This window comes from Rattus norvegicus, chromosome 18 (assembly GCF_021556685.1).
Source record: "Rattus norvegicus strain SHRSP/BbbUtx chromosome 18, alternate assembly SHRSP_T2T, whole genome shotgun sequence".
Classification (NCBI taxonomy): Eukaryota; Metazoa; Chordata; class Mammalia; order Rodentia; family Muridae; genus Rattus; species Rattus norvegicus.
In genome coordinates this window covers 30,215,359-30,237,650 of record NC_141551.1, presented here as the reverse complement: position 1 = coordinate 30,237,650, position 22,292 = coordinate 30,215,359, and the positions used below count along the sequence as shown (strand labels likewise).

Sequence of the window (22,292 nt, the reverse complement as noted above, 5' to 3'; positions counted from 1 at the left end):
CTTATCAGTGACAACACACTGTCAGAAAAGGAAACTGAGGCTCAGAGACTCAAGTCGCTTGTGCTCTAAGTCTGTGAACGTTCTGAGGTCACCAAAGCTGAGTGGCAGGAAGTGGTCTATGGACTCAGAGAGTCTACTAAGCAAACTGCAGGCGGGAAATGCAGAATAGAAGGAAAGGGGAGTGCATGTGACTAACCCTCAGCTACCCCAACCTGACTGCAGTGGGTCCCCATGCCAACAAGCCCTGAGTGGTGTCACTGTGTCCAAATGGGGCATCGCTGGCCCCAAGGGCTCAGCAACAGACACCCATCTTTGGGAAGCTGACCTTAATTTCCACCCGTTCAAACCTTTACAGACCTCCAGAGTAGAGCCTACAGAAGGCTGAGCCTTAAGACTGGATGAATACTTGAGGCAACACACTGAGGGAAAAGCAGAAGTCAAGAGGCCTTGCAAGCCACCTGCCCCTCCTCTGCCTGAGAGAAAGGTGAACGGAAGTGGGGGCAGTCAGGCAGAGGAGGTCTCTCATAAACAAAGGTGTGGTGAGAAGAATTGGAGGAAGGGAGAGAAAGACCAGATGAAAGAGAGAGGAAGGTGTGGGAGACGGAACTATGAAAAGGTTGAGACAGAGGCAGAAAGGCTTGGGGTTTCCCAGTCAGGGACTCAAGTTGGACCAGATGCAGAGAACAATGGATCTCAAGGATCTCAGGAAGGGAGGGGGAGGGAGCCTTGTAGTCAGATCAGACAGGTCCTTAACAGCTTCTAGTGCTGCCACTGGCACCCTCAGGGGTCTGTGTGAACAAAAACCACCCCACGGCTAATGTACGCTCCAGCCACAGGTAGGATGGGCTGTGGGGACTGCAATCACCTTACCCCAACATTAGCATTTCTGATTTGGGATCTGGACCAGGCCAAGGGACTGTAGACATCATTTCTCCCAATCCCCACGATTTCCTACAGAGAGCACATCTCTTCTGCTCCCCACCCCTCGCTGAAGATGAAGGAACAGAAGCTCAGAGAGGTTAAGTCATTTGTCCCAGTAGACCCGGATGACCAATTAATTGCAAAGTCAGCATTCGAGCCCTCGCCCTTTAGTTCCTGTGGCTGTTGTCCTAACCACAGCTGCTTTTCAGAGAGACAAGCGTGGGGGCAAAGTTGAGGCTGAGAGTCCAGCAAGTGTAAGAAAAGGACAGGGGCAGAAGGTAGAAGAGTGGGAGAGGAAGGCGAGGAAAAAAGATGAAGTAGAGAGGTGGGGAACCTGACATGCCCTAGGGGGACATCAGCAGAGGTCAAGTTCTCAACTCTCTTGGTTACGCACGCAGCGACTCCTTGTCCCTCATTGGCTGCCTTGCTACATGGACAGCACCTTCTCATCCAGTCTGTCCCAGGAGTCCTGGCCTCATCCTCTTCAGCAACAGGCCTCTCGGCCTCACAGGAAATGCTCTTTCTCTAATTGCCATTGAAACTCACAGCCCTCCCTTTTCCTGTAGGTGGGGTTTCCATAGGAAAAAGCCGCTTCTCTGCTTCCCCAGTCTAGAAACTGTTTGGAAGTCAAATCCCTACATCCTGCTTTACTAGGTCAAGTCTCTCTCAGCCCGGTGCTTGCCCATCACTGCTAAGTGGACCAGCTGGTGCTGCTGTGGAACGAGAAACTCTTCTAGCAATTTCTCTGTTCTGGGACCTCTCAGATCACTTGTCACGAAGATGGCCTTGCTTGGGAATCCTGCCTCTTACAGCATCTTCTAATTATGGGACAAAGTTGTACCAGCAGGTCTGAAGTGGGAGAGCCAGGCTGACCGAGCCATTCAGGAACTACTTGGGGACGAGTCCTGCCTTTGAAAAAGTCCAGTGGGTCCAGTCCAGCCCTCCCTCCGGTAAGCACGATGCTACTTCTGCCTTTCCTGCTAGGGCTCTTAGGACCAGGAAGCTACTTGTTCATTTCAGGGGCTTGTCAGGAGGTGGCCACTGTCACGGTGAAATTCCAAGTGGCAGAGGAAGTGCCATCTGGCACCGTGATAGGGAAACTGTCCCAAGAACCAGGAGTGGAGGAGAGGCGTGGGAAGGCAGGAGATGCCTTTCAGATTCTGCAGCTGCCTCAGGCACTGCCGATTCAGATGAACTCTGAGGATGGCCTGCTCAACACTTCCAGCCGGCTGGATCGGGAGAAGCTCTGTCGGCAGCAAGATCCCTGCCTGGTGTCCTTTGATGTGCTTGCCACAGGGGCTTCTGCTCTAATTCATGTGGAGATTCAGGTGCTGGACATCAATGACCACCAGCCTCAGTTTCCCAAAGATGAGCAGGAGCTGGAAATCTCTGAGAGTGCTTCTCTGCACACACGAATTCCCTTGGACAGAGCTCTTGACCAAGACACTGGCCCTAACAGCTTATATTCCTATTCCCTGTCTCCCAGTGAACACTTTGCCCTGGATGTTATTGTGGGCCCTGATGAGACCAAACACGCAGAACTCGTGGTGGTGAAGGAGTTGGACAGGGAAGTCCACTCATATTTTGATCTGGTGCTGACTGCCTATGACAATGGGAATCCCCCCAAGTCCGGTACCAGCGTGGTCAAGGTCAATGTCCTAGATTCCAATGACAATAGCCCAGTGTTTGCTGAGAGTTCACTAGCACTAGAAATCCCAGAAGACACTGCCCCTGGTACTCTTCTCATAAACCTGACTGCTACGGATCCAGACCAAGGCCCCAATGGGGAGGTAGAATTCTTCTTTGGCAAGCATGTGTCCCCAGAGGTGATGAATACCTTTGGTATAGATGCTAAGACAGGCCAGATCGTTCTGCTCCAACCCCTAGACTACGAGAAAAACCCTGCCTATGAGGTGGATGTCCAGGCAAGGGACTTAGGTCCCAATTCCATCCCAGGCCATTGCAAAGTTCTCATCAAAGTTCTGGATGTCAATGACAACGCCCCAAGCATCCACATCACGTGGGCCTCCCAGATGTCGCTGGTGTCAGAAGATCTTCCCAAGGACAGCTTCATTGCTCTTGTCAGTGCGAATGATTTGGACTCAGGAAACAATGGTCTAGTCAACTGTTGGCTGAATCAAGAGCTAGGTCACTTCAGACTGAAAAGGACTAATGGCAACACGTACATGCTGCTCACCAGTGCCATGCTGGACAGAGAGCAATGGCCCACATACACTCTCACTGTGTTTGCCCAAGACCAAGGACCCCAGGCCTTATCAGCTGAGAAGGAGCTCCAGATTCAGGTCAGTGATGTCAATGACAATGCCCCTGTATTTGAGAAGAGCCGGTATGAGGTCTCCACTTGGGAAAACAACCCCCCCTCTCTTCACCTTATCACGCTCAAAGCTCATGATGCTGACTTGGGCAGTAATGGAAAAGTGTCATACCGTATCAAGGACTCCCCTGTTTCTCACTTAGTCATTATTGACTCTGAAACAGGAGAAGTCACTGCTCAGAGGTCGCTGGACTATGAAGAGATGGCAGGCTTTGAGTTCCAGGTGATAGCAGAGGACAGAGGGCAACCCCAGCTCTCATCCAGCATCTCGGTGTGGGTTAGCCTCTTGGATGCCAACGACAATACCCCAGAAGTGATTCAGCCTGCGCTCAGTGAAGGCAAAGCCACCCTTTCAGTGCTTGTAAATGCCTCCACGGGCCACCTTCTGTTGCCCATTGAGAGCCCCAGTGGCATGGATCCAGCAGGTACTGGTCCAACACCACCAAAGGCTACCCACAGTCCCTGGTCCTTCCTTTTGGTGACAATCGTGGCAAGGGATGCAGACTCGGGGGCCAATGGGGAACTCCTTTACAGCATTCAAAGTGGGAATGACGCTCATCTCTTTGTCCTCAGCCCTTCCCTGGGGCAGCTATTCATTAATGTCACCAATGCCAGCAGCCTCATCGGGAGTCAATGGGACCTAGGCATAGTGGTAGAGGACCAGGGGAGCCCCTCCTTGCAGACCCAAATTTCACTGAAGGTCGTGTTTGTCACCAGCATGGACCACCTAAGGGACTCTGCTCACGAGCCCGGAATTCTGAGCACACCAGCGCTGGCTATGATCTGCCTGGCTGTACTGCTGGCCGTCTTTGGATTGATCTTGGCTTTGCTTGTATCCATCTGCCGGATAGAGAAAAGGGATAATAGGGCCTACAACTGTCGGGAAGCTGAGTCTATGTACCGCCACCAGCCCAAGAGGCCCCAGAAACACATTCAGAAGGCAGATATCCACCTGGTGCCTATGCTTAGGGCCCAGGAGGATGAGGCTGAGGAAGTTAGGCCACCTCACAAGGATACCAGTAAAGAGACATTGATGGAGGCAGGTTGGGACTCCTGCCTACAGGCCCCCTTCCACCTCACACCAACCCTATACCGGACCCTGCGTAACCAAGGCAACCAGGGAGCACTGGCAGAGAGCCAGGAGGTACTGCAGGACACCTTCAACTTTCTCTTCAACCACCCCAGGCAGAGGAATGCCTCCCGAGAGAACCTCAACCTTCCTGAGTCCCCACCCACCCTACGCCAGCCACTCTTAAAGCCTCTGAAGGTGCCTGGCAGCCCCATAGCGAGGGTGACTGGAGACCAAGGCAGCAAGGAGGCACCACAGAGCCCACCAGCGTCCTCTGCAACCCTAAGACGACAGAGGAATCTCAATGGCAAAGTGTCTCCTAAAGGCGAGTCCAGTCCTCATCAGATTCTCAGGAGCCTGGTTCGACTCTCTGTAGCTGCTTTTGCAGAACGGAACCCTGTGGAGGAGCTTGCTGGGGACTCTCCTCCTGTTCAGGTACCTCTGGCATGGGCAGCACTTTTTCTGGTCACCCCCAGAAGAATTAGACCACTAAAACATCAGATACCCCCATTTCCCATATTCATCCTTAGACTCACCCAGCACACAGTGATGCAGGAGTTAAGGGCACAGTGGCCAGAATCACTGTGTGACCCTAGACTAATTAGTTGTCTGTGAGCCTCAGTTTTCTTAGTGGTGACATGGGTATGTCAGTAAGAAGTATGTAGAGTTGTCCTAAGGACCAGGCCAGTTAATTCCTGTAATGTGCTAATGCAAGCCTGGCAAAGGTAGTGACTAGGAATAAAAACCTTAGAGTAAGGTTGCCTAAGGTTCGAATCCTGCCTCTACCTCTTCCCACCTGTGGCTCATAGAGAAGTTACTCAGTTTATCTATTGACGGTATCTACTTCACTAGCATGCTTCTCCCAAGTCTGCATAAAAACAAAACAAATCAATCAGTGTGTCTGTCTGTCCTGTAGCACAGGCTCAGCCAGTGAGTACTATTACCTCCACAAAGCACCTCTCCATCCTGCTACAAACCTGCTCTGTCTTGGCTAGGCCACCTTCCTGTGAAGGAGTCAGGCCTACTTACCACTGCTGCAGGCTCCAGGGGAAGCATTAGACTTGCCTAAGACCCCAAATGTCTATGTGCTGGGCTCACAGAACAGCACAGTGGAAACAACCCTTCTAGCTAGGCAGATCCAAGTTGCCACACAGCAGCTTAGAACTTCTTTAACAGTGGAGTCTCACTGTCTTCATCTACAAAATGGGATTACGGAAGACAAGCCTATTTGGTCTCTTCTGCTGGGGAGGGAAGAGAGGGAAGGGAGGGAAGGATTAATGGGATGGTGAATGACTGTCTGTTTCCTGCTTCAGGAATTACTAACCACAAATGGGAGGTCTTCTCTGGACTAGTACTTAACACATCACTAACTGCTTCTCTGACATCCAGAGAGCTTCTCTGCTAGCCTGTGTGTCAGAGACACACTTCTATTGGACCAGACAATCAGCTCAGGTTTCTCCTGGAGCAAGGACACAGCTTCCTTCCCAGCCCCCTTCCCAGGAAACCACCTGGGAGTGACTTAGCTATTCTCCTAGGAATCTTACCCTGGGGCTCCCTGCAAACCCAGAGGAACCTACAGCCAGTGACTGCATTCATCCAGGCTCATTCCTCCACCAGTTGCTTTTTGAATGAACACGAATACCATGCCACTGGACATGCCAGTGGAGAGGAGACACTGGACGACACACTAAAGTGATGGAAAGAAAGGTACCCACGTGGAATCAATTGGAGGGCAAGAGTCGAGGTCCAGCGCCCAGGTCTTTTTGACAGTTCAGCCCCTCAGTAAAGTCAGATCTAAGTTCAAGTTCCAGGCCTTGGTGCTGTGAAGACCATGAACCTCGGCTTCCATCTCCTTAAATGGTTGGGATGCTGTCTCTTTTCCCGCAGCTACTGTGTGGCGCAAATGAGATTAGTTGTCACCAGGTAATTACTAAGTGTCACCACAGGCTCCAAGTGAGTCAGGTGCCTCGGCTCACTGAAATGTAAGCACCATGTGACCTCAATCTCACTCCCGTGCTGCTGAGAAAACTGACTTAGAAGCCATAAGTAACTTTCTAGGGCCATGGAGATGGCAGGTAAGGCATGAACAGGTTTAAAATGTGGACTCAAGTCCAACCCCAGAATTTGGTTGCCAGCTGTGAAGTGACTCAGAATGCCCGCATGCAGCGCTGGGTGTGGCCCTTCAGGTTAGCTTTACCTGGGTAAGAGGTAGCAGGTGTCTTCCTTTTAAGGGCTTCTGGGCCTGGTGGGAGAGGCAGGATCTACCTGAGGCAGGTTATAGGACCCTAACTCTCCCCATCCCGGCCACAGAGAAGCAACATTTTTAGGGGTTATATCCCTGAGTCTGCAGGAGATTTTTAGTATCAACATATCTAATTAACACTGACAATGCTGTGGAGATGCAAACCCACTTCAGAGATGAGAGACCACTCAGCTGGTAGATCTCAGTAGATGTCAAAAATCTGCCTGAACATTTCCAAGCTAGTGACCACAGGAGAATGCAGTCTGCCAAGACAAGGTCTGCTTCTGCTCTCTCCAGGACCTCAGGGTATAGGCCTGACATCTAGACAGTTCCCCACTTCTTTCACCTTCTGAAACTTCCATTTTTCTGGCCCTTAACAGAAGCCGTCTTCTGCTACTGTCTAGACCCCCTAGTCTCTGGCGGAATTCCTGTGGAGCCTTAGGGCTCTGCAGGAGTTCGTGGCACACAGCCAGAATTCACAAACACATTTGTCAAATTGCCCGAAAGCCAAGTTTGGTGGCACATGCCTGTAGTTCCACCCTTTCAGCAGGCTAAAGCAAGAGTTCAAGGCTAGCCTGCACAGCACAGTAAGATCCTGTCTCAAAGGACAGAAAGCAAACGAATAGCTTTCTTCGGCAGTACCTTCCTACTTGCTTCCTGCTCCAAAATAGGCCTGAGACCTCTGCTCCTGCAAAGCCCACCCCTTCCCAACACTCAAATATAGTCAGTCACCCCTCTCCTCCCCATGCCCCCTTCCTTGTAAACCATGAACTTCCAGAGACAAAAGGGGGGTATCCCTTTCTTGTTTTTATAAGTCCCACGGAAACACTATGCCTGGCACAAATGCTTTTAAATACATGACCATTGATTGACAGGGTGAATAAGTGAATTGGTTAAATGACACCATTTCTTCTCTATACAATGCAGTTGTCCATATTGCCCACACGAATTGGCCAGAATGTGTGAGTACAGTTCAAAGATAATCCTTATCAAAGTAACAACCATAAGATCAGGAAATACCTTTTTCACTCTGACCCTCAAAGTCCACCAGCCACTCCCGGGAATGAGCTTGTGGGGATGGTCTCCACTCTATATCTATCTGCTTCAGCTGCCCAGGGTTTGCAGTGACAGACAAAGCCAGGAAGCTCCCTCCCCCCAGGTCCCTTACTCAGTCATACAGGTCCACCCCCACCCCCCAACCCCCTATCTGATCACAGAAGCATCTGAAGCCAGAGGAAAAACTATAAAAAGAAAGCACCAGCATTGAGGGAAACATCCGGCGAGGAAGCGTGCAGGGTCGGAATTGTGTGGAGTCAACAGATTTTTCCTGTCTTGTAGCAAATCTCCCAGCTGCTGTCCTTGCTGCATCAGGGCCAATTCCAGCCCAAACCAAACCACCGAGGAAATAAATACTCGGCCAAGCCCGGCAGCAGCAGGTAAGCAGCACGTAGCACCCACAACACAGTCCCCTGGGGGTCCCTAAGCCACCCTCCCTATGCCTTGGTGATCTGTGGAAGGGTGAGCACACCCTAGGAACCCAGTCCAGGAAGTGTTTGCGGCAGACAGCACCCATCCCCCACTCTGGAAGCTCCGTCCTGGGGCCACTGTATTTATGATATTTACAGGCCCCAGTGTCGCTAAGGAAATTACTTCATCTCTTACCTCTGACTATCTGTCTCCTGATTACTTGATTGGTTTGAAATCTGTAACTTTCTCCTTTCTTTCTCTTGGCTCTACTATGTCAGGGTGTAGATGTGAGGGTGTGGCCCTCAGGGCAGTCCTGGAATTGAAGAGACCTCAAGAGGATGTCAATGGAGAAATGGATTTTCTTTCTGCGGGCCCAACTTTTGAGCCTGTGGAAATAGACTGGTGATACACCAGTGAACAAGAGAAAAGCCATAAAAACGTTTTAAAAATGATTTTACATTTATTTTGCATATGAGTGTATGTGGATAGAGGACCACATGTAGGTGTCTGTTTTCTCTTTCCAGCACTTAGGTGCTAAGGATTGAACTCAGGTCATTGGGTTTGGTGACAAGTACCCTTAGCCACTAAGGCATCTGTCTCACTGGCCCTGTTACATTTTTTTCAAATCATAATTTAGAAACCTTTAGATTGAAAAGCCAAAGACCCGTTTTTAAATTTGGGTTCAGCATTGCAGGGATCCCTAAGAAAATATAATTGGGTAAAAGGGGTCTGAGCGAATGGAAATTAAGACCAGGACGGGGGAGCCCCAGCAAGGTCTATCTATCTGTATAGCTTCTGTACTGTTCCACCAAGCATTTCTTGCTCCCAGGTATGGGCAAGGAGTTTTTTTTCTGGAACGAGGGACTTATAACCTGCAATTGAGCTAGGCAGCTCAGCGAATTTCTTTATTGCCAACTCTCAGAAAGTAAGGGGGAAATTCAAGTCCTGTTTTTAGGTTTTAGGGTTGGCTTTGGATAGAGTTCTAGTTTCTATGACCTACTTTGGGAAAGGAATTCTAGATCGATATCTACTTGCTGGGGGGGTGGGGTGGGGAGCAGGAGCTCTGGGATAGGAGGTCAGAAGGGCAGCTTTAAAGGCCTTCACTTTTTTGGTGTGCTTTCCAGAGCCTTAATAGTACATGCATTCCAGAGTCATGAGTCTGGATTTGAATTCTTGCTTAATTACTTAGTCAACAAGTGGGAGCAGGAGGATAGGCAAGCTGCAGAAATTGTCTCACTGGTAAAACGGGAATGACTCTTCCATATAGGCTTAAAAGTGTCCAATGAGCGAGCGCCGCACCTTTCGGGAGCGCACCTGGCTTAGGGTAATCGGCATTATTACCCCCAGCTTGCTACCCCCAGCTGATCTCTTAAGGGCAGCAGCAAGGGGCACAATCAGAAATGAGGACAACAGACAGCAGACAGGACTCTTGGGTCTTAGGGACTCTGGGGAGGCTTTTCACCTGTAGAAATGAGCTTCCTCTTGAGGGACTGTCAGAGGCCCTGAGGATCAATGAAACATAGGGATCCCATGTTTAGGCAGGAAGCTGGGGTGCTGATGTAGATATGATGCAACACACACACAATACAAACACACACACACACAGAGGGGGAGAGAGAGAGAGAGAGGGAGAGAGAGAGAAAGAGTCAGACACACACACAGACACAGAGAGAAAGAGAGAGAGAGAGAGGGAGGGACACACACAGAGACAGACACACAGAGACAGACAGACAGACACACACACACACAGAGGGAGAGAGAGCACAGAAAGAGAGAGAGAGTGACAGACAGATAGATACATGGACACACACAGAGACAGACACACACTCAGAAAGAGAGACATAGACACACAAACACACACACAGACAGACACACAGAGAAAGAGACAGACACAAACAGAGAGAAAGACAGACACAAACAGAGAGAAAGACAGACAGACACACTGACAGCCAGCCAGCCAGCCAGCCAGCCAGCCAGCCAGCCAGACACACACACACACACACACACACACACACACACACACACACAAACCCCTGCTCCTTTTCTCTGAGATGTGACTTTGGTAGGGAGAAAACTACTTCTTCCTTGACTATGTTTGTCAAGCACCCTATGTGTGCCAGGCCATGCTCTGAGTACTTGACAAGAGAGTGAGGAATAAGAAAGGCAAAAAAAAAAAAAAAAAAGCTTTGCCTGGTTGGTGCAGGGTAGATGACCAAGTTGACTGAAGTTTACTAAATGTTGCCCTGTGCTATACTCTTCAGAGGCGTGAGGGGGCAGTAGTGAGCAACACTCCCAATGGCGTCATTTCTCTTCTGTGTGCCTACCCGTTACACTGTTGCAGGGCACCTTACTAATAGTCTCATTTTACAACGGCCCAGAGAAGTTACTAGGTATTACTCCCATTTCCTTCTAGAGGAAACAATCTTCAGGAGTGGAAGACCCAGTTCACCCTGACTCTGTAAGCCAGGCTATGTACCAGGTCCTTGTATAGATGACACATGCTGTCTGAACAGACAGTTACCTGGGAATTCCTCACTTGAAACCCTGCTGGCTTTCTTCACAGAGCTACCATCCCAGACACAGATGGCTTAGGCATCAGGCCTGGTGGCCTATCAGAACCTGACTTGGAAGAAGGGCCCCCAAGCCCAGAGGAGGATCTTTCTGTAAAGCGACTTCTAGAAGAAGAGTTGTCCAGCCTGTTGGATCCTAATACAGGTAGGGATGCCCCGGGGTCACCCTGGGGCTATCTCTGTGCCCATCATCCTCCCATGCACCCAGGCTGCAGAGTTCTGCTCCAGTCCACTGTCGAGAGGGGCGTGGCCAGCATCTTATTTGCCCTGCAGTCTCGGAAAGTGGTTATTTATACGTTTGTTTGCTTATTTAGTTATATGGTGGTAGGTTTAGTTTTTTGGTTTTTTTTTTTTTTTTTTTTTTTTTTTTTTTTTTTTTTTTGAGCTGGGGACCGAACCCAGGGCCTTACGCTTGCTAGGCAAGCGCTCTACCACTGAGCTAAATCCCCAACCGTGTTTTTTTTGTTTTGTTTTGTTTTCTTTTTTTTTTTTTTTTTTTCTCAGAGCTGGGGATTGAACCCAGGCCCTTGCGCTTGCTAGGCAAGTGCTCTACCGCTGAGCTAAATCCCCAACCAGGTTTAGTTATTTAAGACAGGGTTTTGCTCTGTCAATATGTAGCCCAGGCTGACCTTGAATTCTTCTTCGAAATCCTCCTGCCTCGATTTCTTAGTGGGAAGCACTGGGGTCACAGGCATGAGCCACATACCCAGCTTTCCTTTGTTTGATGACCATGGTTTTTACCTTTTTTTTTTTTTTTTCTTTTTTCTTTTTTTCGGAACTGGGGACCGAACCCAGGGCCTTGCGCTTGCTAGGCAAGCGCTCTACCACTGAGCTAAATCCCCAACCCCGGATTTTACCTTTTTCATGTATTTATTTTTATTTTATGTGCACTGGTGTTTATGCCTGCACATTTGTATGTATGAGGGTACTGAATCCCCTGGAACTGGATTTACAGACAGTTGTAAGCAGCCATGTGGGTGCTAGGAATTGAAAATTCCAGGTCCTCTGGAAAAGCAGCTGGTACTCTTAACCAATAAGCCATCTCGCCCCCAGGTTCTATTTTTTAAAAATCATTGTTAAGAATAATGAATAGGGGGCTAGAGAGATGGTTCAGTGGTTCAGAGCGTTAGCTGCTCTTCCAGAGGTCCTGAGTTCAATTCCCAGCAACCACATGGTGGCTCACAACCATCTGTAATTCCGTAATTGGATCTGATGCCCTCTTCTGGTGTACCTGAAGATAGCAACAGTGTATTCCTATAACTAAAATAAATAAATCTTTTTTTAAAGGGGGGGGGGGGGCTGGAGAGATGGCTCAGTGGTTGAGAGCACCGACTGCTCTTCCAGAGGTCCTGAATTTCAATTCCCAGCAACCATATAGTGGCTCTCGACCATCTGTAATGGGGTCTGCTGTGTCTGAAGACAGCTACAGTGTGCTCATGTACATAAAATAAATAAATAAATCTTTAAAAAATAAAGAATAATGAATAGACTTGGGAGATGATTCAGTGGTTAGGAGCACTGGCTGCTCTTCCAGAGGATCTGGGTTTAATTGCTAGCATCCACATAGTAGCTCACATTCTAGTTCCAGGGGATTCAGTGCCCTTCTCGGAACTTCACAGGCAAGAGGTGTACATACGATGCCCAGACAGAAATCAGAACAAATAAACCTTTTGAAAATTAAAAAAAGAAAGAGAATAAAATAGCACAAGGCTTGACTTTTGGGTCATTGCTGAGTAAGCAATCGCTTCATTCTTGGTCTGTGTGCCCAGCACCAGGAAATCCTACAAGCAATCCTCTGGGGACGCATAACATCCAGTGCAGTGTACAGGTGAACACAGGCTCAGGAAGTAAGCTGGCCCGTCCAGAGTTTGCTCCCTCCTGGCTGGGGTGCCCAAACCTAGGCAGAAGCAGCTGAACTGCACCGTTGCTGTTGGCATATTTAAATAACCTTTCCCTCCAGAACGGAGGCAACTTCTTAATGTGCTAATTGAAACTAACAAAAAAAATTTTTTTTGGTAGAAGAACAATTAGTTTTTGTTTGGTAGAGTGTTCCTAGGTTCATTCACAAGCACTGTATTAAATGGGCCTGTCGGTCAATGCCTGTAATACCAGATTTTGGGAGTGGAGGGTCAGAAACGTTAAAATCCTCCTTGGTCACATGATGAATTCTTGTCTACTCTGGGCTATATAAGATCCTGTTTTTTCGGGGTTGGAGATTTAGCTCAGTGGTAGAGCACTTGCCTAGCAAGCGCAAGGCCCTAGGTTCGGTCCCCAGCTCCGAAAAAAAGAAAAGAGAAAAAAAAAAAAAGATCCTGTTTTTTAAAGAAAAAAGAAAAAAAAAAGGAAGAAAAAGAGGAGGAAGAGAAGGAAAGTAAAGTGATTAATTTTAACAATAAACATAATCTGGACCAGGCTGTGGTGCCACACACCTTTAATACCAGTACATGGAAGGCAGATCTCCATGAGTTCGAGGCCAGCCTGGTTTACAGAGTAAGTTCCAGGACAGCCAAGGCTACACAGAGGAACTTGTCCTGAAAAAACAAAGCAAAAGATTAGCAAAAAACCTAATAAGAACTTTAAGGCAGGACGCTTCCCACTGAGCACCTACAGTGGGACCTCCCTCCTCCAGGTGGCACGTGCTGCCCTGACCATCCATCCAGTTTGTGCAGTGGATTTACTTCCCACGGGTTCCATCTGGCTTCAAGGCATGGCAGGTTTTGCCCTTTCTGGGGCTAAAAACCATAACTAGCATTGACAGAGAGCTTTTAAAGTGCAAGTCACCTATTGTAAGTTTCTCTGGAGAAAATATGAAGAGAAAGGGCTATTCATTATCCTCATTTCATAAAGAAAAAAAAGCTGGGGGTCAAGAGTGTTTAATAATTTGCCCAGGGTCATGCAGCTAATGGCTATTAACATAGACGATATGGCTCTAAATTTCAGAGCTGTGCTGTTCAATATGATAGCCACTGGCCACATATGGCACTTTAAGTTTAAATGAAGTGAAATTAAATAAAATGAAATATTGAGTCCTCAGTCATATCAGCTACACTTCAAGGGCTCAGTACCCACATATGGTTGGTAGCTACAGTTTTGAATTCTATCATTGACCAGTTGTGGCTAGAACCTGCAGGCTCAATCCTTGACCTGTCCCACCTTCCCACAGCCCAGAAGGTATTGGGCAAAGTGGCTTTGGAAGAAGAAAAGAAGGGGTGAGAACGACATTGCTGTTCAAGAACTGGATGCCCTTGGGGCTACTGAGGCCTGTGCTTAGGAGGGGACTTGGTGATCAGATAAAAAACCTGAGTGAAGGCTGTGATGACTCAGGGGGTGACGTGCTTACCACACAAGTCTGAGGACCTGAGTTTGGATTCCTTAAAACCCGTGTACAAGCCAGGCCTCACGGTGCATGGGTAATCTCAGTGCTGGGGAGGCAGAGATCAGAGGATCCCTGACGCTTGTTAACTAGACAGCCTAGCTGAGGTGTGAGCTTCAGGTTTAGTGAGAGAATCAGTTCTCAGAAGGTGGAGACAGGTGGATAACTGTGAGTCTGAGGCTAGCTTGGTCTACATAAGGAGTTCCAGGCCAAGCAGGGGCTACAAAGTGAGATCTCGTAAATAATAAATAAATAAATAAATAAATAAATAAATAAATAAATAAATAAATAAATGAATGAATGGATAGAAGGGAACGGAATGAGACATCTGATGTTGACTTCTGGTAGCCTACACACACACACACACACACACACACACACACACACACACACTCATGCGTACAAGCACACTCACATGCACACATACCCGGTGGCTAGGGGAGATAATGATGACTATTTTACTGGTTGCCATAAACTCACTGAAGTCTTAGTGAAGACTATACAGGGAACTCATACCACCTTCCAGCTGTTCTCATACAACATTCACTTAGTCCCAGGCCGGGGAAGGGAGGGGGACTCCTCCATCCTGTACAGTCCAAAACTGAAGACAAGAACCAGGGGATCATTCACTAATCCAAACAAATGATTAGCTGCAGCCGAATAACCTTTCCAAATTGCAAAAGTAACATTCTGGCAATGTAGGAAACACAGGCAAGCAAGCAAACAAGAAAGACAGACCATTTACGCCCTGAGAATTTCAGTTTACATTTTGCCCTATTTCCTTCCAGCATCTTCTTCTTGCACAGATTAAAAAGTACAAACCTGAAATAAACATTAAAATACCAGCTACCATAAATGTTTGTGTTTTCTCTCTCTCTCTCTCTCTCTCTCTCTCTCTCTCTCTCTCTCTCTCTCTCTCTCTCTGCCTTTGCTTCCAGGCTGGAATTCATGTTTGTTTGTTGTTATTTTTTTAAGATTTATTTATTTATTTCACATATGTGAGTGAGTGCACTGTCGCTGTCGTCAGACACACCAGAAGAGGGCATAGGATCCCATTACAGATGGTTGTGAGCCACCATGTGGTAGCTGGGAATTGCACTCAGGACCTCTGGAAGAGCAGTCAGAGCTCTTAACCCCTGAGCCATCTCTCCAGCCCATCTCCAGTTTGTTGTTATTTGAGAAAGAATCTTGGGGGTTGGGGATTTAGCTCAGTGGTAGAGCGCTTGCCTAGCAAGCGCAACGCCCTGGGTTCAGTCCTCAGCTATTCTATTCTGGAACTCCCAGTAATCCTCCTGCCTCAGCCCCCTGAGTGCTGGGATTACAGGCCTGTGCCAACACATCTAGCTTATAGAATTATTATTTTTTGAGACAGGATTTTCTGTTGGGGAAATGAGGAAAAAGGTTGGTGTGGCATGAGAATCTAGGGGACAGGTTTTCTTTCTTAAGGATCAAACCAGGCTGTCACTGTTGCTGCCATTGCCCTGTCCCATCCCTTTCTCAAGACCATCCTCAGGCTGGCAGCCCCCTTTCAGCTGGACAGTAGACCAGGATTTCCTGCCTTTGGAAAAGCAAGTGTGAGAGGGAGGTGCTTGGAGCCAGCTGGTGACAAAGCAGTCATGGGAATTCAAGGCAGACCCCAGGAGCACCCAAGAAAAGCATGCTTTCCAGAGAGTGGATAAGGTTGGGGACTTCCAAGGGCTTCAAAGTCACCAGACCTAGCTCTAACCCAGTTTTAATTGCCTATTAGACAAGACTTCTTTGAGTGTCAGTTTCCTCATCCTTAAAACGGAGATAAGACTTTTGATCTCAAGGGTCTGAATAGGTCAATTGAGACGACTATCCAATTTCTTGGCATATGAGCAGTTCATAAATGGTCATTATTATTTCTTTCACTTTTGTTTGCTTTTGAGGTAGGGTCTCATTACACAGCCCTGGCTGGCCTGGAACTTGAAGCATAGATGTTCCTGGCCTCAAATTTAATGTGACTCTCTCTCCTCAGTTTCCCTGGTGCTGGAATGCCATAGGTATCCCTCCATGCCAGGCAGAAATAGGCTCATTCTATCAGTCCTCGTGCCTCCTTCCAACTAAGCTCTTCCTGCTGCTTTGGTCAGCAGCTTTCCTGCTGAGGGAGGTGTCTGGCAGGGCCTCTTCCTTCCGGTTCCCTCTCACCGTAGTATGTCCCCTCCACCATTTCCCCTTCCTTCCTTGTTCACTGCTCTTGTCCTGCTTACAGCCACACCCTGCCTGGCTTCCCAGCCCTTCTGTGCATCTGGCCCTCACCGTGTCCCTCCTTCCTCTGCAGGTCTAGCCCTGGACAAGCTGAGTCCCCCTGACCCAGCCTGGATGGCGAGACTGTCATTGCCCCTCACTACCAATTACCGAGACAACTTGTCTTCCCCTGATGCTGCAGCATCAGAGGAACCGAGAACCTTCCAGACATTCGGCAAGACAGTCGGACCCGGTCCCGAGCTAAGTGCAACAGGCACGCGCCTGGCCAGCACTTTCGTCTCGGAGATGAGCTCACTGCTGGAGATGTTGTTGGAGCAGAACACGGTGCCTGTGGAAGCTGCGTCTGCGGCTTTGCGGAGGCTCTCAGTGTGCGGGAGGACCCTGAGTCTAGACCTAGCCACCAGTGGGGCCTCGGGCTCAGAAGCACAGCTGGGTAGAAAAAAGGCAGCTGAGAGCAGTCTTGGCTGTGGCAGGAATCTATGAATATGGTTGGAACATCTTTGGATCCAGGACTTGGGTCCCCTGGGAAATGTTAGGACACTCAGGTCTTGAGGATCTCAGGGAATAAGCTGGTTTCTAAACTTGTGGAATTCATTGGCCAGAGATAACCCTAACTTTGGAGTAACGGATGCTATGCTATTCCCCACAGAGGAAGCAGGAGCCCAGGACTAACAAGCAACTGACTAGAGCAGACATTGTCTGGGTGGCTGAGCTTTACTGACAAGAGGGACAGCTTGTTTCTCTCTAGGAGTTTGTGGTAAAACACATGCAGAGTGTAAAGAGGTGATCCTCAGGACGAACAGATACCACAGAGTGCAGAATCCTAAGCAGAGGAAGGCTGAGGTCAGGCTCTTGGGGGAGTCAGGCAATGAGCTCTGACCTACTAATAAAGGGAAAACTGCAGCTCATTCTCCTGTTTGCATACCACACAAAGGAGGACAGAGTACCAGAGTGAGGGCTGTTTGTTATTGATTTCCTGGCATAAAACTCTTGTTGGGTCATGACAGGAGTGGGTCACACTGGTTCACAGTGACAGGTACGCAGATGATGGACATGTGTGTCCTTGACCCCACTCCACTGTTATCCAACAATATGCTTCTCAGCTAGAAAATCAGGACGTTGGTAAAGCAAGACTGTAAATAGACTATTTATATACACCAGGCACTAGGCTTTAATTTAATCCCCCCGTCGCACGTCCAATGCTAAGTCGGTAGTGTTTTTATACCCATTTCTCAGGAGCCAAGCTTGGAAACATTGAGTGTCTTCCCCAAGATTGAGCAGGGAAGAGGCAAACCCAGAATGTGTGTCAGACTGGCTCAACACCAAAGCCTGTGCCATCAACCATGGCACTAGATTGCAAACCAAGGAATGGAGGAGGAAAAGTCCCTGAGATGAATGAAGACTTGCAGATAGACGGCACTCAGGTCCAAACAAGTCCTAGCTTACAAGCACAGGGTAAAAGGAGCTTGGGTCTGCCCAGTCCCAATCCCTTCCTTTTCCAAGGAGCAGCCCTTCCTGACACCCCATCTGGAGAAGTCTTTCTCTATTGACAGGCTTGGGTCTGTGAATTGAGGCCCCAGAGGAGAATGTGTGAACCGGAACTAGAAAATCCATACTGACAGCAGCCAGCCTTTCGGGGGCGGGGAGAGTGAATAGCTAATATTTTCCTAAGGTTTTTTTGTTCCTGGAAATTTCCAAACTGCCACAGCTAGCTTAGGATAGCTCAGTGCTCTTGACTCTCATCCGTAGATAGGCCAGTCATGGTCCCACATAGGTCTGGTAACACACTTAGAATACAGAGATGTTATTCCTTCTTATAGATGAGGAGTATGAGACCTGAAGAAGGTTAGCACTTCAGAGGCAAGGTCTGAGTCTCTGATCACCCCACTCCAGGTCAGGGTCATCTCATGAGGCTGGTCAAGCTGGTTCACAGAGCTGTTGGGTGCCAGGCCCCTGAAAGAGGCTCTGAGAGCCGAGCGAGCAGCTTGTCTAAGAAGCGCCTGGCACAGGTGACACTTGAAATACTTGTTGAGTAGACACACGAATGAATAAATGGGTAAACAGATGTTTAGAGTTTCTTTTTATTTATGTTGGCGCTCCAGTAGGACTTCATTGGGGGGGAGGGTAGATCTACTGTCTGAAAACAAAGTCTGAAGACTATAATACAAAGACAGAGCATGCTGACCCCACAAGTAATTAGTGGATTTGCAGGTTGAGGAGAAATGGAGTGGAGAGATGACTCAGGAATCCTGGAACCATAGATCTAAACCAAACAGGCAGTGGTGACACATGCCTCTGATCCCAGCACTCAGGAGGTAGAGGTGGGCAGATCTCTTGAGTTTGGGGCCAACCTGGTCTACAGAGCAAGTTCCAGGCTAACCAGGGCTACCCTGAGAAACTATCTCAAACAAACAAAAACAAAACAGGAGAACCAAACACTAAACCATTGTGTCAATATAGTCCCCAAGCGCCAGTCCCTCGACCCCCTGCACACCAGACACAACTTGGTGCATAAGCATTTTCATCTGAGCAGAAGATACAAGGTTCTCACCAGATTCCCAAGGAAACATGGGACCTGCAAAAGTTTATGCAGCATGGCTCCAAGACACTGAACCATTGTACACATACAGTCTGAACGGTTCACTGTTTCAACTCTTCTTGAGAGTGGAGGGTGACCTTGAACTCTTGATCCTGCTGACTCTCCCTCCCAAGTACTGGGATTACCAGTGTGTGACTGTCATAGTCAGGTCTCAACTCTTCATTTTATAACCAAGGCTACGGAAAGAGGAAACAACAGATGACTTGCACAAGGCTACACAGTAAGTGTGCAGCAAGGCTAGGATCTGGGGTCAGGGATTTGGGACAATTGTCTACATCACAGTGGGGTTCGTGTGTTTCGTTTGTTTTTTTTTTTTTTTTTTTTTTTTGGTTCTTTTTTTTTTTTTCCGGAGCTGGGGACCGAACCCAGGGCCTTGCACTTCCTAGGCAAGTGCTCTACCACTGAGCTAAATCCCCAACCCCCTCGTTTGTTTTTTTAAAACAGGGTCTTACAAGTCAGTGGTGGTGCTGCCATTTTAACACACACACACACACACACACACACACACACACACACACACACACACACACACACACACAGAGGTAGGCAGACCTCTGTGAGTTTGAGCCATCCTAGTCTACAGACAGCTATACAGAGAAACTCTGTTTCCAAAGCCAAAAACCAAACCAAACCAAAAAAATCAAACAAAACCAAAAACCTCAGGGTCTCACTGTGTAGCCCTGGTTGGCCTGGTAGATCGGTCTGGGCTTGATCTCACCAAGATCTGCTTGCCTCTGCCTCCTGAATGCAGGGATTAAGGGCATGTGCCACTGTGTAAGGGCATGGCCACTTACATTTTAACTTTTATTTATTTATTTTTTTTGGTTCTTTTTTTCGGAGCTGGGGACCGAACCCAGGGCCTTGCACTTCCTAGGTAAGCGCTCTACCACTGAGCTAAATCCCCAGCCCCAACTTTTATTATTTTTAACAGGGCGGGGTAACCTAGGCTAACTTGTAACGTAACTGCTTAGCCATGGACTTGATCACTAGGCAATTCTCCTCCAGCATCCTGAGTGGTTTTCAGACGTGTGCACTTCCTGGCTTCCATCACAGGTTCTCAACTGATGATGTCTGGGCTTTGGGAACTATGAACAGCTAAACTGCACGCCGAGACAGGGTGGGATGCAGTTTCCTTTTGGGCAAGAATAGTGCTTTCATCAGATTTTCAACATGGACTCTGGCTTCCCTAAGATTAAGGACCACTGCAGCCCTCTCAGCCTTCCCTGCAGAACCCAGAGAACTCTCAGGCAATGCAGTTTTGTTAGAGAAGGGGTGTGAGGTGAGGGCTGGTGCTGCACCCTGCGTCATGCTTCCCTTCCTAGCACGCTGACACCAGCACTTTCCCGGTGATAGGCTCCGAGTGAGGCGGTACAGATGGTGACAGAACTGGGTGTGCTGAACAGGAAGGTTACAGAAATTTCTTGACATCAGCCAAGATGTCAAAGCTGAGGCTTTGGACATTCTTGAAACAAGTTTCCACCAAGATGGGCTCTGTCTTCTGGGAGACAGACAGAGCAGGCGAGCCAGCAAGCACTCAGTTAAATGTCGTCTTAATTTGGAAAGCACAGAGGGACATTTTTTTTTAATCAATAGTCAGCCGTTCTCCAGCACCAAGAGTGCGATGCGGTGTTCACTCAGCCTGGGGGCAGCTCAAATTGACAGGCAGACTTCCTGTCTGTCACCCAACTTCAGCTTGGCAGCTCACTGACCCTACCTCTCCTCCGGCTGAAACAAGAATGAGATGGCAATGCTACCCTGGGGACTCTGGAGGGAACCAAATTCCCAAAAAGGACAGGATGGGGGAGGGAGACAGCACCGGATCAGCTTGGTACACCATATTTACCTGCCAAGTAGGTCAGCATTTTCTGGCTCCTAAGAATGGTGTATACTATGAAGGCAAGCATAAACATCACTCAATAAACTTGTTTGAGTCAGAGTTTCTCATTGCAGGCCTTGAACTCAAGGTAATCCTCCTGTCTCAACCTCTTGCATGCTAAGATTACAGATGTAAGATACTACACTTGGCATGTTTTGTATTTCTTGGAAATTTTTTTTAAAGATTTCTTTATTTATTATATATGAGCATACTGTCGTTGTCTTCAGACATACCGGAAGAGGGAATCAGATCCCAACCATGTGGTTGCTGGGATTTGAACTCAGGACCTCTGGGAGAGCAGTCAGTGCTCTTAACCACTGAGCCATCTTTCCAGCCCTCTTGGAAATTTTAAGTGTCAAAAGTAGCACAGTGATCATAGAAGGCATAGAAGGGAAAGGCATAACCATTCATCCATCTACAATTATTTAAAGCACCTACTATGTGTGGGTTTGTTGCTGGGCACAGAGTAGATGGGGTGCATGAAATCACCATTTGTTGACTAAGCAATTGCTGAGCACCTGTGTGCCCTGCACTATATTAGTAATGAGGGTCTAATGGTCGTGTTCCTACCACAGCATCATGGCTTCCTGGACAGAGCATCAGTACAGCTTTGCTCAGAGATCTCATGGCTAAGGAACTGGTTCCACAGCTAGGCCTTAGCCCTTGCATGGCCCAGCACCCAAGACAAGCTGGTCCTGCTGTGGGGCCACTTCCCTGTCATCCTGTCACAATTTTCTCTCAGGGCACTAATGAGTCAGTAATAGAATTTCAATGGCAGAGGCACAGCAGTTTTGGGTCTGTCCTGAAGCCTGTCCCCTGGGGCTGTATCGAGACTGCATAGCAGTGGGTTTGTGCCCCCATAACATCTTAGGACTTCTACCCTGCCCTCCCCCACAGCAGAGGCTCTTCTTTCTGAGGCTGGAGAGGTTAGCGCTACCCCATCCCAACTCAGGTACCCCCACAGCCTGTATCTAGTCCAGCAAGGACTGAGTGGGAGGGAGAGCCTTGTTGCACCTCACTGCAGGATACCTGGATACACTGTCTGACATGCAGCTGGGGAAGCAAGCAGAGCTCAGGGGACCCAAATGACCTCATTTGGCTTAGTGAGACTCCTGGGAGTACTGGTGTTGACACTTCTCAGGACACCCAGGAAGGCTCTGTTGTTTCACTGAAGAACCTCCATCCTGTTGCAGGGCTTCTTGGAACTGCCTATGCTGTTGTGTACTGTGAGTCTATAAAAAGAGGCCGTCTAGGGCAATGCTTCCCAAACTCATCTGACCACAAAAACCTTTCTATTTATGATTTATTTTTGCCACAGAGGTTAGTGTATTGCAGGGCTTCAGACTCTGAACACAGAGCCTTTGCCTTGCATGGGACGCTGCTCTGAGTGTTGGGACATGACCAGGTACCCATGTCTAAGGAGCATGGTCTGAGGAAGGTAGCATGTAAGGTGTCCAATGTGGGTGAGGAGAGTGTATACGGCGAGGATGCAGGGGAGGCACTGGAGCCTTGGGCGAAAGGAGGTGCTTAAGACCTCACAGAAATTGAGAGAGGTCGGGGTAGGCAGCAGAAGGAAATACTTTCCCTCCCAAAGCCATCTTTGAACTGAGC

The 22,292-nt window shown here is 48.4% G+C and overlaps 1 protein-coding gene across 2 annotated transcripts; it reads left to right on the top strand.

Moving 5' to 3' along the window:
- Positions 1–1,532: 1,532 nt before the first annotated feature.
- Pcdh12 (protocadherin 12) lies at positions 1,533–16,999 on the top strand. 2 transcript variants are annotated; one of them, XR_015642107.1, is made up of 4 exons: positions 1,533–4,760; positions 7,906–8,003; positions 10,598–11,057; positions 12,880–12,925. XR_015642107.1 is itself a non-coding variant. In NM_053944.1 (4 exon segments), coding segments are annotated over 4 exon segments (3,540 nt in total). In that variant the 5' UTR covers positions 1,548–1,880; the 3' UTR covers positions 16,690–16,999.
- The last annotated feature ends 5,293 nt before the right edge of the window (positions 17,000–22,292 follow it).